The following is a 14,447-nucleotide window of genomic DNA, read 5'->3' as shown; positions in this document are numbered from 1 at the left end:
ACCAGTGCCAACTGCTACCAGATCACACTAAACATGAACTAAGCCCATCAGAGGGCCTGGTACTTACCTGTTCTGTAGCTGTCGGGCAGTAATACACTAATATCAGAGTTGTAAATATATTTATTAACAGTCCGATGACAGTGATCAGATTTGGCGCAATCCAGGCTGGAACTCTTCCAACTAACCATTCCCAGTAACCTTGCATTAGCGGTTCAAGCAGGGATCGTCCTGCACTCTGATATTTGTGTTCTTCCAACCGTTTTAGCTGGTGCTTTGACAAGGGAGGTGTAGGCAACTGAACAAGCTTGCTTAACACACATCCAGCAGCAGGGACGTGACCGCAGCCCGCAGGGGATTCCAAGTGTGACTCCCCACATCGTCTCTTCACGTTTCGATGCCCGCTCATGGATCGGATGGCCTCCAAATTTTTATTTGGCAGGTAACAGATGCTGCGAAAAATCATAAGATCCTGTAACATAAAAGATTTGGACATACTGAAGGATACAGAGATAGTTTAAAGTGACCAAAAGCTTCTCTAAAGAGCATTTCATTAGCCGTCAGAAAACAAAAACAAGAGAAAAGCCTAAACAGTTTTCACTTAGCAAAGAAAAATATTCAGGACTTTGTTGAAGAGAAAATAGGGAGGAAGTATCCTCAATGTAGTTGTAAAAAGATAAGTTGCTTTTATTCTTCCTTTTTTACCCTTCCTGGTGCTCACTGAAGCAAATATCCTGCGTTCCCCAGCCTGCATTTCATCAGCAGATGAAACCCCTCCCACATCACTGATTTATGCTGCTGACTAAAGCACACTCAGACCCCTGACCTCTCTGCCCTAGGAGAGCCATATCTATATGCATCTGTTGCATATATGCTATATGCCCTGAGAGAGAAAAACCCTCTCTGCTTGCCAAATATGGATACTAAAAATACTGCAAATAAAAAAAAAAAAAAAAAAGGGCATTTGAATCTTTCAGAAAGACGGAAATTCGGGAAAAGTCCCAAGTTCCACAAGTGTGAAGCAGCTCTGCCTCTTTGGTCAAGCTGAACCACCCCCTAAAGGCAGTTGTAAGAAACAAGAAACACAATCTAATAACAATAACAACAATAATAAATGCTTATTTCACTTTGCTATGCTTTTAGGCTGGCATGGTTTTTTGTTTATTTTTGATTTAACCCAAGTCAGGTGAAAGCAGATTATCACTCAGGATGTGCAAGAGATATGTAGGAGCTATGAAATCATGATGGGCTTTAGCTGCTCCCAGACAGCCCAATGACAGTGGCTCGGGAGAGCAGCAAGAAGGAAGAACTGAGTGAGGAAGAAAGTTTCCAGCATAAACAGGGACAACTGGGAGGTTCCATCTCTCTTGGAGACCGAGAAACACACGGAACTCCAGGGAAGCAAAACACCAGGAGCAGAAAAAGGCTGCTAACAAGGAAGCCTTGCTACTTAGACTCAAGAGTCAATCAGAAAAAGAAAAATGAGTTCTTAACCATAGCAGAGCAAAACCCAAGAGAGGAAGGACACCAGGAACAGAAGATAAGGTAAGTAAAACTAAGGTCAACCCCAGCACAACCACCCGCCGCGGCCTGACCGGGGCAGCCCCTGGCCGACCGGGACCGGGCTCGGAGAGCGGCAGCAGCGGAGGCCGCGGGCAACCACAGCCCCGTCGGGCGCAGAGCCTGGGAGCGGTGGCACCGCCACCATCGGCGACCCGAGCTAGTCACCGCGACGGGAGGGGAACCAGGACGCGCCCCGCGCTACGCTCCGCGCTTCCCCCTTTCCCGGGGCCGCCCCAGGCAAGGAGGGGGACGCGGCGCCGCAGTCCGCCCGAGGGCCCGGCCGCGCAGGCCCAGGCCTGGCTCCCGGGACACCCCGCGTACAGGCACCTCCCCGTCCTCGCAGACCCCGAACGGCACCGAGGGCCGGTCCGAACCAGGCTGGACCCGCGAAACCCGCACCCGTCCGAGCGCCACGGGACACCCGGCATTTACCTCAAACCTCCGCGCACTGGGCGGCGCTTTACGCCCCTTTTGCGACTGCCGGAAAAGAGGCGGGCGGGGCCGCCATGGCGACGGCGCGGGGCGGGGCGGGGCGGGGCCGCCATGGCGACGGCGCGGGAGCCGCTGAGGTAAAAGCGCGGCGGGGGGGGGGGGAGTCCCCGCGCAGCTGCCGGGGACCTTCCCGGTGTCCCTCGGTCTCCCGGTCACCCTTGGGGGATGCTGCCGGTGTCCTCTGGGGTCCCGGTCACCCTTCGCGGACTTTCCCAGTGTCTCTCAGTTCCTGGTCATTCCTTAGGGACCCTCCCGGTGTCCCCTTGTCTCCTAGTCACCTCTTGGGGACCTTCCCGGTGTCCGTTGAGTTTCCGCGGTCACTCCTCTCTCTACTCTCAGTCACCACTTAGGGACCTTCCCAGTGGATCCTGACATTTTGGTCACACCTGGGGCGCCCTGCCCGTGTCCCTTGTGGTCCCGGCCGACCCCCGGGGACCTCCCGTTCGGTCCCTGAGGCCCAGAGCTGCCGAGGTTCAGACGGGACCTTTAGGGAGCATCCAGTTTTGCATACCCCGTGTCCCTCGTCCTCCTCGGGACTCCCTCATGACACCCCACGGCCCCTAGCGGCACTGGGCACCCTGTGCCGTGCCCCCCTGCCCCGCGGTGCCCCCGGCGCCCCACGGCTCCCCTGCCCCGCCAAGCCGCCTGCCCCTTCTCTCGCCTTCCTCTGCCCTCTCCTCTCCTCTTCCTCCCTCTCCCCGCTGCTCTGAGCCGCCCCTGGCACCGCAGGCACCTGCAGGGTCTCCGCGCCCGTGATCCCTGCTGTAGTGTGGGAGACTCTGGCCTTGCTCTGCTAGATGCGAGTTTTGAGCAGCTCTTCAACAGGGGCTGGCCGGCAGCATGGGGTTCATGCCGGGCACTGAGCTCCTCGGTTGTAGCAAGAGGGCAGGATCGCTGTGGGTCACGTTTTTAGAAGCAGGCATGGGGACACCCTCGGATCACAGTGTCCTGTGCCTGTCTGTTTGATTTGGCACGGTGCCATTCCAGGTAGCGCAGCGATAAAAAACCCCCCTTTCACCTACCTGGAAGCTGAAGCCCATGTTCAAATGATTAAATTCTGCCTTAAACTTTTTGGGGAGTCAATACCATGAAAGACTGGCAAGGAATGGCCTGTGACTACTCTGCAGTGGGAACAGTAAAGCCAACTTTTCCTCCATTCTTTCTTTTGGTCCTTTGAGGATTAGCAACCTGTAGCTGTTGTTATCAGTTTGACCCTGAGGATAAATTACGCAAATGAGCATGTTCAGGCTCTGTGTGACCTGTCCCCATCCAACCTTTGTGCTTGCTAAGGAATGCAAGCACCAAATTATTCCTTCAGCAGCGTCGCTGGATTATTTTACTGATGTTGGATTATTTTCCTGGAGAAAAAAAAAAAAAAAGCTTTTTTTTTTCCGTTTTTAGTGTGGTTTTATCCCTGCTTGTCTTCCTGAGAAAGCCGGAAAGTAGCAGGTTGTGGCAGCCTTTACTGTTGCTCATCTGGGCATTGACATTTTTGGAATGTTTTCATTACATCTTCTAAAGTTTCTGTTCCTCATACTCAAGCATGTGGTACACACTTCCTGCATCTAAAGGAAAAGAAAAACAAAAAACCCAAAACCCAAAGATGGTTAAACTTTGCTTTCAAAGCACTTCCTTGACTTGCTCTTGGTAATGATTTGATAATGTCTATCTCCCAAGAATGATCTGTCAAAATTAATCTGTGTTTTCCAAGCCCCTTAGGACACAAAAATAACTACGTATCTGGATAAATGTTTAAGAAAATGTTTACTTACATTGAAAAGAGAGGCCGGCGGTTGCTATTACATAATCAGTTGGCAAAGGACCTTTGTGGAAAAAAAAAAAAAAAACAAGGAGGACAAGTTTATTTTATTTTTTACTGTTGAAAACTATAGGACAGGATGAGGTGTTAATAATAATTATATCTGAGCATTGTCCAGTTGGCAAGGTGCAAGACAAATCCATCCTGCTTTGATTTCAGAGCTTTTTTTACATGCTTACGCTTGCCCAGATGCTGCACAGCCCCATGAGCTGGCAGTGAGATGATTTACCCACAGAAGTGCACTCTTGGGACAGCCTCAGGTAGGCTGCACCATAAATATACACAGCACTTTGCATAGAAAGACTGTTCTTGCTTATTCCAGCTCCGTGTCATACAGTCTGCCTATATAATGCATAAAAAAGGACTCTACATTTTGCATGGAAATTTTAAAAGTCAAGGAAGATACAAGAAGATTAAACAAATTCATGGAGGAACTTGACACATCTAGGGGAGAGCATTTGCTGCAAAACATTTAGGAAACAGTTTCAAGCATAAGGAGAATTTGTCTGGGGTTATATGAATCTGAAAGTGAAAGAGGAGCTGTGGTTTTCCAGCCCTGGTCACCATGCTTGCTCCAGCCTGCAGCTAGCCGCGCAGTAAACGTGCCTCACCAAAGCACTCGCGTTGCAGCTGAACCTACCGCACTGCTATTTCCTCCTGACCACATGAAAATGCTCATAATTTGTGTCCACATCATAGCTTTGGGCTGAGTAACAGATGTTGAAGCTCAAGCGACTGAGGGTTTGTCTGCAGCAGGGAATAGGCGCTGCTGATCTGCCTGTGTTATTTATTTATCCAGTAAGGAGAGTGATTTCCAAGTGGGCAATTGGGAAGAGCTGTTGTGCTTTAGTAGCCTCCCCATAGTCCAGCGTCCTGGCAGTGATAATGGCTAATAGCAGATAAAGAACAAATTGTAGGGAGTAAAAGGTACAGCATGGCTTGATAATTTTCTTTTATGTCTCACAAAGATGTAGAAAAGAAAGAAGGAAGTGGGGAACTTCAGCAAAAAGATGACTTTGGATTCTCCTTGAGGTGATATTTCTCTTCAATATTGTTCTTCTCGGGTATGTTATGCTTTTCCTTTTTTTTCCCAGGCAGAAATATATTAGTTAAGAAAAGCTAAGACACCACTACCTTTTAAATGGTAAAGAAAAAAATAAAATATAATATCAAACTGACCCCTAGAGGCTTTAAGTAACATATATATATGCAATAATGCTAAGCAAAATCTGTACTTCTTTCATACCAATTCCCAGTTTACACATACAAGAGATGTGTTTGTGAAGTTAAGTTCATTGTTATTTTTAATGCATTAGTTTTTAAATGAAAGTCAACATTAAAGGGCAAATGTCATGTTATGCATACTTTAAAAATTGAATCTTAAAAGTCAGAAATTAAGCAATTTTAATTCAATCTTGTTTTTCTTCTTTACTTTATCTCATGTTAAATAACATTACCTGCTACCTAACATCTTTCTTACAAGCAGCTCAACCTTTATGTTTGCAAAGATATACTCTGTATATTCTTTTCAAGAGTTTTTAGTACCAGACCTGACTTTCATCACAGTGCAGGATCATTCCAGAGCTCATTTGTTATTAGGTAGAACTAATATAATAATTCTAGACTAGGAGGACCACAGGCACTCAAGTGAGTGACCAGTTTCTGGTAAGTGGTACCAGGCAGTTCTTGCTTATAGATTTGTGATCTTATGTGAGGTGCACTTATAACAGAAGTTTAGTTGCACAGTTTGACAGGTACTAGATGGGTGCAAATATTAATGTAATTGTAGGTAATTTCTTCCCTGTCTTCCCAACTGGTCGTTAATAGAAGTTAGAGGCTATGCAACAGCCACCATCAATTGAACTGTCACTGTTGGGACATAATCTCTATTAACATTTCCTTTTCTGTCAGCCTCACTAATTTTAAGCTGGTGTTCTTCTTAACCACGAGGTTTAGAAGAAAATGGAATCAGTTATTCACAGTGACCCACTTGATCTTCTTCTGTCAGCAGTAAATGGTGAGATATGCTGCAAAGTGACACTATTGATTTTTTTCTAATGCTCTAAGAGTTTCAGGACAAACTTTTCCAGGTGTGATTTCTGCTTATTTATGATTGCTTTTGTGCTGGGAGTTCAAGCAGTCACTTCAGGTTTGAACAAACGGACTGTGAGCACCATCAGATCCGTTTCGTCCCAGCATAGGCTTTGTAGTGAAGAGTCATCCTTGACAACTGCATGTGGTGAACGAACAACTTGCCTCAAGAAAAGCAAAGATTTTCAGATAAATCTTAGTAAACTTTTGTATTTGATTCCTCAGTGTTTGGAGTCAGAAGACAACACTAAAATGTGGTGGTTTCAGCAAGGCCTCTCTTTCTTGCCTGTTGCTTTGGTTGTGTGGTCAGCTGCATCTTTCATATTTTCTTACATTACTGCAATTACCCTACACCATGTCGACCCTTTGGTCCCCTACATCAGGTCAGTAAAGTTCGTACAATTGCACTGTTAACTGTATCTAAGCATTAAGATGCCCTCTCGCTCCAGCTAGTTCTTCTCTAACTTCAAACTATAATTATAAACAACTAGTAAGTCTGTTTAAAGGTTCATTTTTTGTGCAAATGTTTAACCTTTAAGTTGTGACTCTGAACACATCCATAAAATTATAGTGAAGAAGAAAATTGGGGGTGGATCTCCAGCCTTCTCTTTGGAATAAAGCTTCTTGCTGTCACCAAGTTTGGTTTCTTCAGTAAATCTATACTGTAATCTACATTCCTGACTGGATAGAAGTAGGGTTGCCCATTTGATCTTAATTTTGGCCTTTTCCAAGTTCTTCATTTTCGAATTTTATTCACTTTATTTATTCACTTTTTAAAAATGGATTTAAGATAAATATAAAAGCAATAGCTATATCAAGTGTGTTCATTCCTTGTTCTGAGAATATCATGTCCTTACCATGCTTATTTCTACAGCTTTAGAAACTAGCACAGTTTAGTTTAAGTCATGAAAAAATCAGTGAAAAATAACGGTGAGGGTTTTGCAAACCAATTTCTATGGTTTCTCTATAGCCTGAAACAAAAGTGTGTTGCAAATATTTTTAGTATAAATGGAGGTGACTGTTTTTTTCTTTCAGTGATACAGGGACAGTACCTCCTGAAAGATGCTTGTTTGGGATTATGCTAAATATTTCAGCTTTCATGGGTGAGTACAGACAGTTGTCCATGGCAAACTGGAAGCAGTTCTGGAATGCACACTATTTTACACAATTTCCATATTCAGATCATTAAGCAGCCCATGATTCTCAGTCAAAAGCTAAGTTCTAGGTAAGCTATCTTAATACCCTAATACTTAATACCCTTAATACTTAATACTTAATTGAGAGGAAAACATATTTCAGCAATGTTATCTTCCAAGCTAGCATGACAATTCCAGAAGGCCAAAAATACATTCAAAAGAAACCTAGACTGGTAAAAGAAATGGAAATGCAAGTTAATGCAATTAATCCACTTTAAGTGTGCTGTAATTATAGGGAGGGAACAAACTAATATTTCTTTCAAATGAAAGAGGTCAGAAAATCTAATAAGTCACTGTGTTTCAGTTCTGACTTCCAAGTTCTCAACGTTTGTATTTTAAATAATTGCTTTTCTCATTCAGCATGTTTTCAGTTAAAAAGGACTCTCTGCTTGTCAGCCTAAGATCTTACTGCACTCGGTTCTTCATTTATAGGTATGGCTACTATGTATGTTCGTTACAAACAAGTTCATGCTCTGAATCCAGAAAAATCCAAGATCACCAAACTTAATAAAATCGGCCTTACACTAGGACTGATGAGCTGTTTTGGACTTTGCATTATTGCGAATTTCCAGGTTTGTGCTTTGCTTGCGGTTTTCTAAAGCTGTCCAGAATTCTGTTTGTATACTGAAATATTTGGTATGGGAAGTTGGCTTGAAGCTCTACTTATAAAATTTATTGCTTTTATTTTTGTTTTGTCAAATTCCCTACAGAAAACTGTTAGAAAATTGAAGTTTCAGTATGGAATTTGTTACACATTTCTTAACTTGCTTTATCCAATGAGACGTGTCGGGAGCCATTAATAAAGTTCCAAAACATTATTAAGAAGTTTTCCAGAAAAAACAAACATCCTCAGTCTCCATCTCGTAGACCATTTGAAAGTCTTTGTTCCAGATTAAAAGACTACAAATGAAGTATATTGTATTTCGATTCAGGAGAATCAAATGTCAAATACTGGAAAACTTTAATAATGAGAAATAGCATCCAAAAAAAAAAAAAAAAAACAGCTGGCCTCACAGAAAAATATAGCCTCTTCACTATATTTTCTTTCAAAACACACCCAGTTCTTGAAAATACTAAAATCTCAGATAGCTTTTGCAATTCTGCCTCCCCGTCTTTTTTTTTTTTTACCCTCTCTATACTTTTTTTGGTTTGTTTTGTTGTTGTTTTTTCTTTTTCCACACCGTCAGCAAGGCAACATTTAGCCACCCAAGCTGTTCCACAGAGCTGTGCAGTACCAGCCTCTTCATAGGAATTATCTGCTGGGTTTTTTCAGGCATCTGTGGTGGTGCTCTCAGCCACTAGAGGCTGCAGTGGTTCCTGCTTAGTCTCCTGCTGGATCAGTGCTAGGATTAGAAGCCCAGAGCAACAAGGAAGGTGCTCCCATCCTCGCTTCCCTTTCCCAATAGCACAGCTCTCCCTTGCTTCAACACTCCGTCTTCAGGAGCTCAGCACATTGAGCTTTGGATTTCTTGGGAACGCAGCAGCCCAGGGCTCATACTTAAGAGGTTTTTGATTTGCTGAACCAGTGCAACTGCTTTATTCTCCAGCGATAGCTATTAATTTCCCTTTCACCCAGACTTCTCTCTGTTGAAGCCCGATTGCTTTGCATGCTTTGAGAGCACACACTTTCAGCTATTATGATTTACAATTCCCACCTTTGTTTTCTGCTGCTATAAGGATATACTTTAAGGTGCAGTTGCACACCATGAGATGTATATTCAGATTGTGACAAAAGCTCGACCGATTCCTGATGTTAATAGTTACATAGTAAAATTCATATATAAAATCCTTGCTTTAGGGCATAAAGGGATCGTCTGCAGGATTGGGAGGCTGCCTGGCTTTGCACTGCACAGTTCACACCATGCACTTCATTTTCTGCTTTTGGCTGCCCAGTCAGTGATTAGAAGAACAGAGGACTCAATGCACTCTAATTTTTGATAGCATAGATTGTGAGTTTGGGTGTTTTTGCTGCAATCCTTTCTAGTTTTCCTACTTGACACTTGATTCTCCTAAAGTGTTTGTTTGTTTATTTTAAGTTGAAAAGTATTGCTTTCCGATTCAACTTTGGTCTCTCTGAATATTCAAAGATACTAGTTTGACAAAGAAAGCATATTAAAATCCAAATAATTCAGAAAAGGACTAAACCTGTTTCATTTTTCACATCACTTGGGGGATTAGATTGTATGTTGTGTTTATCTTGAATTATGTTACCTTCATAAACATTAAAATCCTGTGATAGAGAGCCCTTGCCTTGCCCCTTGCAGGGATTCCTTCATCCATTTTCTGTGTCACCATTCATTTTTTTCTTTAGAATGCAGCTAATGAGAGCAGCTTTTATAAATTCCTGTGGTTAAGATACAGCTGTGATCTTTGACTTAGCTACAAGGACTTAGCAAAAATAGCAATATAGAGGGCTGAGAAGTGCTGTCTTTTAGTTCACTCTATGAGGGATTTCCAAGAAACTATCTTAAGCGCTGACATGTTCCAGAACTACTTTGCCTCAGATGCAAGAAGAAAATTGGGCAGATAGAGTCCGAAACAAAGACTTACTAACCAAAAAAGGGTTGTCTGAATTTAAAATAAAAACAGGTTATGTATTAGTGTTACTTTCTTTCCCTAGAAATGTATTCTATACTACATACATGTGATGGGAGCCTGCCTGACTTTTGGAGTAGGGGTGATTTATATGCTGGTTCAGACCATCCTGTCCTACCTGATGCAGCCAGAAGTTCACAGTAAAGACATCTTTTGGATCCGACTGACGGTGCTGATCTGGTGCAGTTCAAGCATTGCAAGCAGTATCCTTTGCTCTGACCTGACACTGAAAAGTTCTTACTTATTTGCAAATACTATTGTTTATCGTTTAACCTAAGTTAGTTTAACCTGCTAGGATGAAATAAATATGCCAGAGATGACCTGCCCGCCTTAGATAGACAGTTTGCATAGTGCAACATTGTCGTATTCTGTGTTGTAACCTGGGAGTTTGAGCAGAAAGGTAATCATCAGATCAAGCCCACTAGTGAGTCACTGGCTATTAGAGTTCAACCCTTCTCTCCCTGCACACAAGGAAGCAAAAAATGACAAAATAAGAATTTATTGCAAGGACTTTTGACTGCTGAGTATTGAAGATGGGGAGGAAAAAATGTACTTGAGTCAGGTGGGGTTAGTGGTAGAAAAAAACAACTGAGAAATAAGTGTCTTTATTTCCCACTGGTGGGAATGCTGCAGCATTTATTTATAGAAAACCGAAAGTAGTACAGAACATAGAAGAAGGAAAAATACCACTAACATCAGTGCGCATTGGCGATGCACGGTGCCAGGTGGCTTCCAGAGGAGCTTTGGAGTGGTAGCGTTTAACCGTAATGCCTGGGAGAGGGCTCAGGAGTGTTCTGCCAAGGTTGTGTCAGAAGTGGAGTTTGACCTCTGATCTCCTTCCTGCCTGTCTGTAATTCAACAGACAAGACATTTAGACAGACACGTAGGCTTTCCCTACAACTTTCTGTTGACCCTGGAATTCATCATCTCCAAGAATTTTCATTTCTCAAGTGCTGGAAGCAGCTGCAGGTTTTAAGGAAATGTGGGCAAATACCTGCAAAAGGAGGAGCCTTTTTCAGTCCAGAGTCACTTAATATCAGGAAACTGAACCCCAGCCAGTACCTCTGTTAAAACCATTTTGAAAATTATGACTCAGGTTTGTTGAACCTGTAACACTTCAGGATTGGAATTCACATTCCAAAGGCACGAGTCCAAAAAAAATCATCACAAATGCTGCCTTTCTGCAACTGAATCAAGGCCACCTATTTAATCCCCACCAGTTCAACTCATTTCTAGGCTGACAGCCAAAACCAACACTAAACCACACACCCAGTTTCCCATTAACAGAGTCCAGCTGATCACTGAGCTCCCATTTCTGCTACGACAAGATTATATAACCTGTTTCAGATAGGAAGTGACAGCCTGGGCACTAGCAGCTTGGCATAAATAGGAGAAAAGGATCCTTATCTACTGAGGAGTCCAGATACAGAATAAGAAGGTCATCTGGATGACTTCAGAGAATTTTAATCACAGGAGAAGTATCACCTCCAGTCCTGAAACATCAAAGAGCCAGTTGATAAGTCCTAACTCAAGGACTTTTTAATCTAGTTAGAAATTTCAATACTGGAGACAATCATGATGGGTAACAGGGAGTTAGCTGCAAAATTGCATGGTAGCATGAAATGAAGTTATGATGTTGTACAGGACTTTTCCAAGGAGAGAACATGCTTTTCAACTTCGAATGATGGGAGAGGACTTTAAAAATGGGAAGATAGGAACCAGATGGAAGTTGAGAGCCACTTATAGATGCCAGAAAAGAAAGCTGCAGGGTCTATAGAGTTTTCAAATCACTGCAGTCTAACCAAAATTAGAGGGAAGAAGAGGCTAGTTGTCAGGGTACTTTCTACATCAGCAGCTCTGGATACATTAAGAAAGGAAATTAGAGGGAAAAATCCATGGCCATGGGTGAAGTGGTTGTATCTGGTACTGCAGGACGTGAGGAATCCTGAGAATTGCTGACACCCTGCTGGACTGCAACAGCAGAGAAGAGCAAAGCAGTTTGTTACCTGTCCTGTAAGCAAGGGGAGGGTGGGAGCCAGACATTTTTGTATCTGAATGATTATGTTCTTTACATTTCACTACTACCTTAGGCAGGTAACATGCAACCACTAAAGCTGGATATTTTAATTAGCAAAACTGGGTAACTTACAGTATTCAGTACACAAATACAAAGGGCTCCTTAGATCATTCACATCACGGTTTTAATAAACTTTGTAAGTGTGTGTGCTCAAAGGCATAAAACATGCCAGCAAGTTCAGCCTTGTTCACCATCAAAATTAATCATGGACATCAGGAGGCTCTTAATGTTTAATCCCATTAAGGATTGAGAAAGCTAATTAAGATATAACTTTCATTTATACAGGCACTGGCATTTGATGCAGTATATCTTCAGCTCTGTAAGGTGTTGTAAACACAGCTTCTTACTAGTGCAGAGTAGCCTGCTGATTTTTTAAGTGTTCTACATGCAGAAATCCCTCCAAACAAATAAGGAATCATTGTTGTGGGGGGGCTTTTTGTTTGTTTGTTTTTCTTCCCCTCGCTTTCTTCTTCTTTTTGGCCACCTATTAAACCCTGAGTGGACTGAAAGGAAAGCAGGAAGGTTAATAATAGCCCTATATTTGGCACTATTTCAAAGGATAGTCTATTCCAGAGCATAATCCACACATCAGGAATTCAAGGTGGTTGAGAAGTTGAAAAGCAATCAAAGAGGTGCAGACACTATTAAACTGGAATAAATATCATATATATATATATATATATGTATGTATATAAAATCGAGGTATGTAGTGTTTCACATTTGTTCACAGTCCAAATGCTTTCATAAAGACCTTATATTTGATAATATATTTGATAAGGAGGTATAATAGGATGTAGTATCCCAAAATACGAAGATTGATTCCAGAATTTAGTTAATTTTAGTATCGCAGCAATTGACCATTGCAACAACATACAGAGTGAAGGCAGTGAACAGGCTGCTTCACATCCCCATTGCTGTTCATTAAGGTCAGGAGGCCATGGGGAAAAAAACACCCAGAAATCTCCGTGCAGCCTCAGGCTGAAACAATCCAGAGCCAAATTTGAAACTTCTAAATTGCCACAATTTTGTCTTGGCTCTTCCTTAACATATTCATTTACAGTGTTTATTTCCTCCGTTGTTTTATATAGTGGCCTGTATGGAACGAATTTAGTGCAAAAGTTGCACTGGGATCCACAAGAGAAAGTAAGTGATTTGGAGCAGAGAAAATAAAGCAAATTCATGGGAGCAGCACTGTAAAACACATTAATTAGATGACATTTAATACAGTCCAGCCTAACCCTCAGTAAGCTAAGGCTTCTAATCACATCATGCAGATTTGCATTAGGGGGTTTTCCGGTGAGGGACATACATTGTTTGCAAGGTCAGTGACAAATGCATCTGGGAACTTAGAGCTGTTGCCGATAGCTCTGTGCTTCCACACTCAGTGTGGGACAGGAACAGTGAGCTTGACTAGTTGAGCCGGTATAAAACTACAGGCTGCAGCAACACATCTGCAGCTTCTAGCATGGCTTTAAATTAAGCTCCTGGGCTGTATCCAAACTGCCTCAGCTTGTTGTCAAGGTACTGGTCTGTCTAGTCTGCCAGTCAGACATCCAAGGTCAGTGTTAGACTAACTGTAAATCATGGATAGTGTGCGCTGGTTGGTTGCAGGAGTTCCTGATGGGCATCTGGTGGAGCTGGGAGGATAAGAGGGTCAAAGGATGCAAAGGATAAAATGCGCACCTTATTTAGGCCACTGTAGGCTCCAGATTAGCTTCTCACATCATTTTTTTTCCTCCTTTTATACAGGGCTACACAGCTCACCTCATCAGTACCGTCTCAGAATGGTCATTAGCATTCTCCTTTCTCAGCTTCTTCCTCACCTACATCCGTGACTTTCAGGTAGAAACAAAGTTATATTAAACAGCAGATTTCCAACCTCTAAATAGGCTGATATTATGGGCTGTGTTTGTTAGCTTCTAAACTGAGCAGCTTTATCAGCAAGACTGCAAGACTCGTAGCATGAACATAAAATACAGCCCTTTCTCCCTCAGTAGGATCTGCTCCTAGTGTGTTAACAGCAGTAAATAACACAATCGCTTCTGTCCCAAACTTCAAGCTTTGTCACAGTCACGGGTGAAATTTGCCCCAAATTGCATGGCAAGTTATGGAGTCACTCTCAGAGAACAGCTTGTCAATCGGGTTACTAGTGCTGGAGCTGGTCTGAATTTCAGGGTGGTTGGTTTAACAGTAGAAACTGTCCATTTTGAAGAAGTAACAAACGTAACAAACCTTTATGTTGCATTTGCTCTTCTTTTTCCTATGCAGAAAATTTCCTTGCGTGCGATCGTTAGCCTTCAGGGACAAACCCTGTATAACACACCGCAGAGCTTTATGACTGACGAACAGACACTGCTGGTAGCAGGAAGTATCTAATGAAGTTGAAGAGAACCTGTTCTCAACATAACTCAGGAATTTAGTAGCAATAATAGTTATATTTCTAAGCATTTATTTTGCATAAAAATATGAAGTGATTATACTCAATTTGACATAAAATGGCTTTGCTATTAACTCACTAGCCACTCAGCAATGCAAATGTTATCAGTATTGTAAACAAGCCTATAACATTTCTACACATGCAGATGTCATGGAAGAATTAAATGAAGGTTATTAAAAA

At 42.5% G+C, this 14,447-nt stretch overlaps 2 protein-coding genes across 6 annotated transcripts in view; one reads left to right on the top strand and one right to left on the bottom strand.

The window, feature by feature from the left end:
- CEPT1 (choline/ethanolamine phosphotransferase 1) overlaps positions 1 to 2,035 on the bottom strand; it is a 27,011-nt gene extending 24,976 nt beyond the window's left edge. The window contains exons 1-2 of one of the 2 annotated variants that reach the window (XM_088539809.1): positions 1,993 to 2,035; positions 68 to 469 (exon numbers count right to left, since the gene is read on the bottom strand). In XM_088539809.1, coding sequence (XP_088395935.1) covers positions 68 to 463 — 396 coding nt within the window. In that variant the 5' untranslated portion in view covers positions 464 to 469; positions 1,993 to 2,035. The remainder of the gene's footprint in view (positions 1 to 67; positions 470 to 1,992) is intronic. The other variant, XM_088539808.1, reaches the window with a different exon arrangement.
- Positions 1,527 to 14,447, top strand: DRAM2 (DNA damage regulated autophagy modulator 2). Of its 4 annotated transcripts, none has more exons than XM_088539810.1 (9): positions 1,527 to 1,542; positions 4,840 to 4,935; positions 6,188 to 6,345; positions 6,998 to 7,065; positions 7,591 to 7,730; positions 9,779 to 9,956; positions 12,891 to 12,973; positions 13,580 to 13,672; positions 14,099 to 14,447. In XM_088539810.1, exons 3-9 carry the CDS (start codon positions 6,215 to 6,217, stop codon positions 14,204 to 14,206), a joined length of 801 nt encoding a protein of 266 aa, XP_088395936.1. In that variant the 5' UTR covers positions 1,527 to 1,542; positions 4,840 to 4,935; positions 6,188 to 6,214; the 3' UTR covers positions 14,207 to 14,447. The 4 variants fall into 4 exon arrangements, with proteins under 4 accessions (XP_088395936.1, XP_088395937.1, XP_088395938.1 ...); XM_088539811.1 differs by lacking the exon at positions 1,527 to 1,542 and adding an exon at positions 2,114 to 2,129; XM_088539812.1 differs by lacking the exon at positions 1,527 to 1,542 and having other exon boundaries at positions 4,840 to 4,903.

The sequence above is a fragment of the Tinamus guttatus genome, unplaced genomic scaffold, assembly GCF_059628265.1.
Source record: "Tinamus guttatus ecotype Peru unplaced genomic scaffold, ASM5962826v1 Tinamus_guttatus_pri_ptg000049l, whole genome shotgun sequence".
Classification (NCBI taxonomy): domain Eukaryota; kingdom Metazoa; phylum Chordata; class Aves; order Tinamiformes; family Tinamidae; genus Tinamus; species Tinamus guttatus.
The sequence above is the reverse complement of the archived record's forward strand: the minus strand, read 5'-3'. Positions and strand labels throughout refer to the sequence as shown.